The sequence below is a fragment of the Abrus precatorius genome, unplaced genomic scaffold (genome assembly GCF_003935025.1).
Source record: "Abrus precatorius isolate BTA unplaced genomic scaffold, Abrus_2018 Scaffold3, whole genome shotgun sequence".
NCBI lineage: Eukaryota > Viridiplantae > Streptophyta > Magnoliopsida > Fabales > Fabaceae > Abrus > Abrus precatorius.
Window position 1 is genome coordinate 3467983 of NW_020874373.1, and position 10571 is coordinate 3478553.

Consider the following 10571-nt stretch of genomic DNA (forward strand, 5'->3'; position numbering starts at 1 on the left):
TTAAATCACTCTGTCACGTCCGTTTGCAATGAGACCACGACACCACAGGCCCATATCAATAAAGAATTTTCCATTCCTACTTTACTTTTATATAATTATTTTACAATTAAGAAAAAGATAAAAAATATAAAATTAAATACTTCCTATGATAAAAAAAAATATATTTATACATATAAGGAAAAAATTAAGACTTTTTAGTGTATTATAAGTGTTACAATATATATGCACTTGTAATGACTCATGTTCATATTGAATTAATTGTTTTTAATTAATAAGACCTCAGTTTAATTTTTATATATTATTAATGTAAAAAATTACATTAATAATTAATTAAAAATATAAAAAATTAGACGTTAATTAATGATTAACTGACGATAAAAAAATATTTAAATTGTTAATGTATTTTAATTAAATTTGTATAACATTAATTTTGTTTGTACTGATGTTAAAAAATTATAATATATATTTAAAAATATAGAAATTATTCTTAAGAGATAACGGGAAAACATGGAAATTATTCTTAAAATATAGTAATAAAATATAAAAATTAATCTGAAGAGATATTTTAATGCACTATAAAATATTCTAAGATTTAATCAATATATTATTATTATTATTATTTTCTTACACTTTAACATCTTTTTTCCTTTTCAGATTTTTGTTAATAAATAATTTTAAAAGTACATCAGTAAGTGTGTGTTTATTTTAATTTTATTTTTAAAATAAATTTTTGAAAAATTTCTTAAATAAATAAAATATTTTTAAATTAACTTATTTCATACAGTATTAAATATATTCATGCTTAATTTACTCATGTAGATTAAAATTGCGATATATTTTTAATTAAATTATCAATAATTACTCTTTTTACTTGTTCACTTTATACCAAAAAATACATATAATGCTTTCTAGAAACGACATATGCAATGGGCATTGGGGAATATGTTTAAATCAATTTTGTTTTGAGGGAGACAAAATTTGTATTTGAAGCCAACGCTAAAAGCATTATTATGATCAATTTTAATTACATTAAAGTAATCGATTCTCCACAGGATTAACATTTTATTTAGTCTAAAAAATATCCTAAGCGCCATGCAATTGTACAAAAGGAGAAAAGCAAAATCACTATTCATATGTTGGTTTGCTTAACAGTAGTGGAACAGCATCAAATTCAAAATGATCACAGAGATAAAAGTAGATTTAGTTCATACAAATTCTTGAAACTTGACTAATAGAGTAGGTGTCAACTCTTAATTCTTACAAGTACGTTGATTCTAACTACCAGAGTTACGACAAGCTTGAGTTAATGAAACACATCTAATAAGAAGGGCTTCTTCCTAAGAGTTAAAGAATTTCAAAAAGCATCGCATCTCTGAACTCTTCTTCACATGTTGATGTGCTTGACATGGCATTCAGCGTGCATTTGTTGCTCGATCATGCCAAATGAAATACGTTACAAATAAGATTAGACAAACTATATGGCTATATCAAATCAATGCTTGGCACTTTACTAGGTAGTTCTCCTTATATATGTTATAATTATGAGCCTTCATTCAATATCACTCTTCCTAGAAGAAAGGAAGGGCATCTCCAACTCATACATATGCTTGGATGAAGAATAGTCTTAAGTTCCAGCTTGAAGTTTCATCCACCGCAAAGAAAGATATGCCAACAAACGGTAACCAAAAACCATGGCTATAAGAGCTGCAACCTCTGTGAATCCACTGTCAATTCTGATCCCATTTATGGTAGGTGTTATGTGTTTTTCATATTGTACCTTTAGCAAAAGTTTGTACGTGTGGTAGTTGAAAGATATGTAGCGAATCCATGATATAAATTTGGGGACTTCCTGTCAAATTTTGAAGCACGTGTCACTTACATTTACCATTAACAAAACTTAACTAGATGAAAAATTATTTATGTTGTACAGGAAAAAACTGTTTTTCAATTATAATTAGAATTTTATCTCTATGATTATTTTAATATCGACTTTTATTATATATATATATATATTACCAAGGTGGAATTCTACAGTTGATTGAAGAGCAGCACTAACAATACTTGCACTACTGCGTTTAATCTTTTTCCATTCGTATATCAAATAGTAACATTTTTTTTCCTTATGCCAAATAGCATCTGTTGTTTAAGAATATGTTATTAAATTATAGGATATCACGTATCATTATTTGATTCGTGATATTGATATTGATATAAAGAATTTGACATACTTTGACCGAAGGAAATCCTCAGTAACATTACTTGAAGTTGATAAATCAATTAAATTTACCTTGACAAAAAAACCACCAGCCAGCATGAAAGTCATCACAGTTACTGAAGCCAAAGTTGTTGCCCTTTTCAAGTCCATCAGTGTAGCCCCAATAGCAAGTCCAAGCCCCTGGTTAATTAGAAGTTAGAACTATAGGCCATTTCGGTGTATGTTATTTTCTTATTATGAAATACAGTGCATACCTGAGCTGCCACGATGCAGAGAAAAACTGTAAGAATGCTGAGGAAAAAAGGGCCTGCACTCAGTCTCAAACCGGCCATGAAATAAACAACGAGGAGGAAAAGCACTGGTAATACCAGGTCTAGTGGAAGATCACTTGTAGTTCTTGCCACAAAGTATGCACTTAGCCTGTACATATCCGTTGCTCGTTCCTTAGTTAGCATGGCTCTCTCTTGAGGAAATGTGAATATTGCAGTGAAGACAGGAAAGAATCCCCAAAACACAGCAATAAAGAAAAGCAGTCCTGCCTGCATTGAAGAATGAAGATGTTAGCTTACAATATGTTTATGCTTAGAACCATAGCATATACATTCAAATATGACAAATTTCTAAAATATTAGGATAATATTTATGTATGTATGTTGCATACTTTATGATAAATTTGATCAAATTTAGTAAATTAACAATTTTATTACAAAAATATTTCTTAAAACTAAGGAAATATTCCAATAAATTTTATAAAACATAAAAAATTATTACTAATAATAAAATAAAAGCAGGATATGTCCAGAATATAGATGCAACTGTATTATATATGTATTCATATCTGACATGAATATGACACGCTTGCGACAAATGTTTTTTTGTATATATGTGGATCAGAGCTTAGAACAAAACATATATATAACTATGTATGTACTCTTTTAAGGTTAGGGACTATGCATTTGTGCACTTGGCAGAAATTGGTTACCTGATCTTGGAGACCTTTTGGGTTGTTAGCATCTGATTGCCACCATAGTAGTCCTAAGATGACTGCAGTTGAAAGAACTTGGGTGATTCTCAACCAGCTAAAATAGTCATGCCTCCGTTCTTTGAATCCTCTAGAAAATAATATGGAAAATTGCTCAAACCAACTTGCTCCCCACTGTCTTCTGCAAGAACAAACCTTAGACTTCACTTCTTCATCAAGGGGGATAGGAATCATTAACTTTGTCTTCTCCGTTTTGGCAACTTGAGTCTCATATGCCTCCACCAGATACTGCTTAATTTCAAATGTAATCAGATTGGAAAATTTTGCTCGAGTGCGTGTTTAGTTCAGTTTATTTTGAAGAAATTATCGCTTATTTTTGCCAGCTTCATGGGACAGCATTTGAAAAATAAATTAGTCTCCAATTTAAGTGTTTTCAAGCATGCACTAAATAATGTCAAAATTAATAATGAGAAATTACCTCTTGTACAGCTGCAGCTGATGGTTTCCCGTTTCGTGTTTCAGCTTCAGCATTTTCCATCTGCACTTCATCATTTAACTCTGATGGGACAGAAATATCATTTATGTTTCCATTTGCAAGGTCTAATAAAAACTCTGCTGGGTTCATAGCAATAAGAGGTGTGCACCCTATAAACTGGAAGTAGTCCATTGCTTCAGATGCTTTTCCAAAGTAAAGCAAGTTCCCTTTTCCTAGAAGGGTCAACTTATCAAATTTATGAAAGAGTCTGCTTGATGGTTGATGGATTGTTGTCACCACGGTTTTACCAGCCTGATATAAGACTAGAAAGTTAGTGATAAAGGTTTGAATGATCATGAAAATATCTAGCTGGTTATTATCAAAGCATGCATACAAGTAAATATGCCACACTTAAGGCCTAAAGGTGTAAAATTTAGCAAGTTTAGAGATATTGAAATGTGATATAATTTTTTTTTTCTTGCATTGAATGTGATGTTTTTAACAGAAACTTTGACATTTGTTTAAATTGGGGAGGTAGGATTATATATAGTTTTCAATCTCATTGAACTGAAGGGGGAGAAAGAGAACAAGTACCCCTGCTATGTCTTGTAGCATCTGAACTATCCTCAAGGCTGTTGTAGAATCCAAACCAGAAGTTGGTTCATCAAGAAGCAGAAGAGAAGGGTTGATTATGATCTCATTGCCAATACAAACTCTCTTCCTCTCTCCACCAGATACTCCTCGAACAAAGGAACCTCCTATCATAGTGTCTTGGCACCTATTTTCATAAACCCAAATTATACTGTGTGGCTTTTATAATTAATATGTATAAAATTTATCACTCACAAGGGTTCACAAAACCCATATTCAATTGATCCTTAAGCTATGGATTATGACTTTTATGCTCATAATAACTGTGATGCTAATTGTCATAGATGGAAGCATTTACCTCTCCAATCCCAGCTCTTCGATGACATCTAAAGCTCGTTTTTCCTTTTGCTCTTTAGTTAATGTATGTGGCAACTTTAGGCGGGCTGCATAAGTCAATGTTTCTCTTACAGTAAGGTGAGGAAACAGAACATCATCTTGTGTCACAAATCCAATCCTGCCAAATGCATGCTTTGTGTAAGTCTCTGATTCACACATACTTAAATTGGCAACGTATTCATGTCGTATCTAAATCGGATTTTCAATATATGTATCATACAAACTGTCTTGGTTTCAAGAGTTGATTGCATTATCTTTAAATCTTTTAATATACATTTTTTCTCAGATAATTAATAAAGAGATTAATAGCATAGTTTAAATATAATATTTTTATTTAAATTTAATCATAATTAAATTTTTCAAAAGATTAAAAAGATAATGATGGCAAACTAATAATACAATAAAAATAACAAATAAAATATAATGAATTTATTAAAAATATACTTTACTCCTATTTTGCCACAAGAGAGGGTAAATATATTTTACTTAATTTATTTTTACCATATTCGTATCGTGGTTTTTTTTTTAAAATTAATGTATTTACATATATCGCAACGTAATCGATGTTCATATCCGTATGTGTGATGTAAGTATGGTATGAACTGATCAGATAACTTTTCACATAGTCTGAGATAAATATAAGGACCATCAGAGGTAATAATAATAATAATATCAGACGAAGCTACTGATTTAGTTTTTCAAAACTGTGGGGCTACCACACCATTACCACAGCTTCCATCTCACTGATTCTTGATTGAAAAAACAACTTTAAACATACAAAACTCAGCAAGCTTTCCTGATACATTTATAATCTTCGACTTGTTAATAATTCAATCTGTGCGTTTTAAGTGGCTTCTCAAGTTCCAATGCTGATTTCGTTGTTGTGGATTGACTTGGAAAAAGGGTACTATAAGCTAGTCAATCGTTGGAATTTTACCTGCTCTTTAGAAACTTGGAATAAGGTTGGTCATTGTAAGTGATAGAGCCACCAATCATGGGCTGGCTTAACCTTCCTCCAAGCAGATTTAACAAAGATGTCTTTCCACTTCCCGAGGGACCCATCAATGCCAAAACTTCTCCTGGATTTACAGAACCAGTGATCCCCTTCAAGATATTCTTCTCCTCAGTTGTGGTCATGCCTTTGATCACTACCTTGTAGTTCACATCTTTGAACTGCAGATTCCACAATAAGAATTTATCTCATTTAGTGGGATCCATCACAAACACATATATAGTAAAGCTTAAAATAAATCACAAAAGTAAGCTCAATTAATGCACAAAGGCATTTTTTTCTTTGAAAATTGTGTCTAACTATTTATACTCCATACCCTTCTTTCTCAGCAAAACCATGTTATAAAGCCTCACATATAGCTAAAGCCTCAAAGCCAGATGGGTTCCAAGCTTGAAGCTATGTCTTTCAAGCGTATGAGAAATAAAACTAATGTGCTGATGCCCTGTTGGAGGCATCAAAAAGCAATTTTAGTACCCAGTTAGGCATATGCTGTATCTAATGTACTACTAATAATTTATCTGGCTAACTGGAAAGAAGGGGTAGTCTTGTACACATGGAATGAAACTTTGTACAAGACTGAACCTGACCATGCTAAATTGCTAGCCATGTTATATTGGTGGCGTTGATCGCTAAATGAAGCTTCACCGTTGCCTGCCCAAATACATAGCACTAAATCAAACTCATACTATATTGAAGGTTTGAACAGTACCGGTAGTGGTAGGTGCAGGCCATGAATGAAGAGTAACATAATTTTTGAGATATAAAATGAATATTATTACCTTCAGATATATCGGTGGAGTAGGTTCCGTTTGAAACTTTGGCTTATGAGTTCCGGCTTCAATATCCTCCGCTGCAATATACATGTTAACCCTTTTTATATAACTCACAAGGTGGGAAAAAGAAGCTCCTTCATGCAGAAGCACCAGACAGTTAGTACGTATCTTCACTTAGTGCAATTATGTACTATAAATTAAAGTGCATGTTATCATGTCTATGTGATCCTTAAACAAACACGCCGTAGTGTTTGCTTAATTAGCAGGACACATATCTAAATGTAATTGATGTTTTCTTAAAACCTAGCTGCACATAGATGGATTTTTAAGCTACAGAAGGATCATGACATTTGGACTTGTTGATTTCTTAATTTAAAGGTATACAGAACAAGTCACGAAAGTCCAAGTGATAAAACATTGATCATTACATTTGACAAAGTAAGTCAAGCTAATTCCACAAGCTGTGAATAAAAGTCAAGCTAACTTTAATGTAAGGGCCCGAGAATGAAATAATGTGTTTCTTCCACAGGGGAAAGGAAGATTGGATCCAAGCGGGACTCGGGAATAGTCTACAAAATGGGTCACCCCCTCCTCTCCCCCTTCGATGGCAATGTGGGATGTCAGATAGTTAACCATTTTTGAAGAATATACATCAAGTGAATCTAAGCCAATAAAATAGTTATGTATTAATATGCATAATTAATATTTGTTTAATACAAAATTGATTAAATATTAGCAATTTATCGGCATAGTTCCCTGAGTAAAAAAACATTGGTGCAAGGGTTTAACATATCATTGATTATTATTGAACAACTGTTATGTGTTTTTTTTATATATTACAGGATCTGAAGTGATGAAGTCATACTCAAGCAAATAAAACAGTACCATGAATCGCACGTTAGGGACCGAGCATGCATGGTGCCATATAATTAATTGGAACGATGTTACTAAATAGGTGTTTGGCTACGGGGGACCATATATACATAGACTTAGGTATACGAGGGGGACCAACTGTGAGTGATCACTTATTTTTTGGACCGTTAATCACGGGTTTGTAGTTAGAGGTTGTTCGTTGGATTGGACCTGACTAGGACACCCGCACGTAACTGAATGCAGATGACCCTAAGACTTCCATACAATCATACAAAGAATCAACCTACGAGAGTGACATTTAATTAATGATATTTTAACTAAAGTTTTGAATTTTCCACACCTATTTTGTTTACATCATTCTCACATTAATATGGGTGTGTTTTTTTTTCTTACATTATTCGTTATGTTTATTACTTTTTTTTCTTTCTTTTTAGTTTTTATAATATATACACCATCTTAAATGTGAAATGATCATTTTTCTTTTAAGTACTGTGAGAAGCATAAGATAGAAAGAGATGAAAGAAAATAAAGGTTTCATGGGTGTTTAAACTGTATAACATGGACTATTATTATTATTATTATAAAATTTCAAATAACATAACTCAATGTTTTATAACAACGTTTATCATCAAATATACGCATATATAGACACACACATTCTATATCAGCGTCAATTTTGCATTACAGCTTTTAAACACATTTAATTATTTCATGTTGCTGGAGGTTAATTTTTAGTTTAATTGATCAAATCTCTTGGGCATTATACATAAGGAAAACAAAAATATTTGAGATAAAACGTGTTCTGATCTGGGTTTGGCTGAATAAAAATTTAAGTTGAAATGTGAAGTTAATATTGTGTTGCGTCTTTGAGACGAAAGAAAACGCTCTTTCAATCATTGGGATGGACCAATTGGCTTCACATCACCAATGTCCTGCCAAATTATATGAATCATTCATACGTAGCTCGAGTATGGGTACTTTCCTGTGTCTGTTTAATGAATTTAATTAAGTTCAACGTCTTGGTACTTGACCGTATAAAAAAATTATATTCATATTCAGTGATATTATTGCCATGTTTTTAATAACTCACATATAAATAACGATAAAAAATAATTTACACTTGTCTTTTGTGAATTTAGTATTTCATGTAATTATTATTAAAATTAATATCATAATTATTGACGTGGTCAAACCAATTATATGTTAATAAAGAATCAAAATTAAACTCTTGATCATTTATTTGTTTAAAACAGTGTAAGCTTATGTTTGAAAAAAAAAGTATAAGATATGACTCAAATTGAAAAGCAATGTTACTTCATTTGTTTAGTCCTCACACGAAGGTTACTCTTCGGTATGCATTAATTTGTGTTATGATTTGTTGAAAAGAAAAACAAATAATCACCCACATATTGAATGTTATCATCAACATGTATACTAGAGCAAGCCTTATTCCCAACATATTTTGTGGTTACCTAATGACACACGAGAGACAGTTTCTAAAGCATTCCTAACCGTTTTTTTGTTCTTGAAAGGACTGAAATTAATCTCAAACAACTCGTACCGTATCAAACTCGTGAACATCTTAGAAAGGGTATGATAGCCTTTCACCTATTGGGCAAAACTTCCTCTTTCATCTTCTCTTTCTAGGAAAAAGAAATACAATAATCCTAATTTGACTGCACCTCACATTGAAAATCCACTAATGTTTTCACAAAAGTGGATGTCGCTAGTTATTAGATTATATTATAATAAATGAACAGATTTTAGTTTAAAGGAGTGAGCTATTAACAACTACATACTTGTGGCATGAGATTATTGACATACATAAAAAAAAATGTGTATCTTTGAAATTACAGAAGAATTAATTAACTTACGGATATCTTCATCACTGAAGGGTTTGGTGTCAGCTATTTCATCAGGAGGCACAGTGAAGCCAGTGAAGGAGAATGAGAGGCCCAAGCTGGCACTGGAAGCTCGGCTAAGAGCCGCGCCGCTGCTCACCTCATCCAGCTCAAGCTTCAACTGAGCGCTCCTAGCCTTTCTTATGTGCGTGTTTTTGCCACCGCAGCGACTCGGTGACGCCGCCATCATCCTCCGGCTTGATTTCCTTGATAGGGTTCCACCACCCTCCGCCACTCCTATTGATTCACTAGATGGCGGCGACTTTAAAGCCGCCGCCATCGACTCCACCAGTTGATCCGATTTCGTTCTCGCTAAGCTAGATGTAGTTGCATTCTCCATGCTCACGATCACCCACTGGCCATTTTATCCGTTAATTAAAAAACGAATAAAATTAACACTTCACATAATTTAATTTAATGAAAAAATAACAGAATTTATTAGTCATAACATAAAGTAATTGTATCACCAGCATACTTATTATTAATATACTGCATCTTTATGTTCATTGATACTACAAATTTAAAGCATATTTAGCTAAGTAGTAGAGTGGAAGAGATCATAGACTCTTCATTTTGTACTCCAAATAAATTAAAGAACTAAACTAAATGAATCATATAAAAAGTTATAATAGGAATTTAGCGTAACTGAAGATTGTGATAAGATGATTGAGTTTACTTACCGTTTTTCTAGAAAAGGAATAACGACCAAAGCAGAATCAGAAGACAATAGCGTGAGAAGAAATTCGCGGGACATAGGTTTTCATGTGGAGCACTCACCCTTTTATAAAGGCCAGTAACTAAGAGGCGTAACGAAATTACCAAGCTACCCTTCTACTTCCTGGCTAATTAATATGAGTTGCTCATATAATTGCATCTGTTTGACAACTTAAGCACTGCATTTGTGACATATGTAATATATGTTTATCGCATAAGATATCCTTGACCTTGCATCAATTAATGCATGGCGAGCCCGGGGCATCTCAGCCGTACACGTATTAGAATATTTTCTCGTTTTCTTTGAATTTATTCGGAGAGTTTGGACACATTGAGAGTGTCTCTCAACTGGTTGGAGTCTTGACGTCATGCATGTCTGCGAGAAAGCTTTTGGTATTAATGAAGGTTTAACCTTATACGGGGATGGCTTTTCATTGCTGACGTGTCTTGGGATATGTAAGACCTGATTCAATCCTTTAATTCGAATAAATTGTGACAAAAAATGACAATCTTAATTGAATTGACGATCTTAATTTAAAATTCTACTCTTATTTTAACTAATTAATAAAATTTTATTTGTTTATTGAAAAAACATATTAACAAAAATAAAAACTAAAATAATCAATCCAACCTAAATTA

At 32.4% G+C, this 10571-nt stretch overlaps 1 protein-coding gene across 3 annotated transcripts; it reads right to left on the reverse strand.

Moving 5' to 3' along the window:
• Positions 1–1281: 1281 nt before the first annotated feature.
• Positions 1282–9962, reverse strand: LOC113861815 (ABC transporter G family member 22). Of its 3 annotated transcripts, none has more exons than XM_027494857.1 (11): positions 9899–9962; positions 9192–9580; positions 6451–6521; positions 5597–5832; positions 4622–4777; positions 4267–4450; positions 3676–3984; positions 3198–3485; positions 2470–2754; positions 2288–2395; positions 1282–1849 (listed from the first exon to the last, which is right to left on the reverse strand). In XM_027494857.1, exons 2-11 carry the CDS (start codon positions 9556–9558, stop codon positions 1625–1627), a joined length of 2229 nt encoding a protein of 742 aa, XP_027350658.1. In that variant the 5' UTR covers positions 9559–9580; positions 9899–9962; the 3' UTR covers positions 1282–1624. The 3 variants fall into 3 exon arrangements, with proteins under 3 accessions (XP_027350658.1, XP_027350660.1, XP_027350659.1); XM_027494858.1 differs by having other exon boundaries at positions 1627–1849; positions 2288–2351; XM_027494859.1 differs by lacking the exons at positions 6451–6521; positions 9192–9580; positions 9899–9962 and adding an exon at positions 5988–6123.
• Positions 9963–10571: the final 609 nt, after the last annotated feature.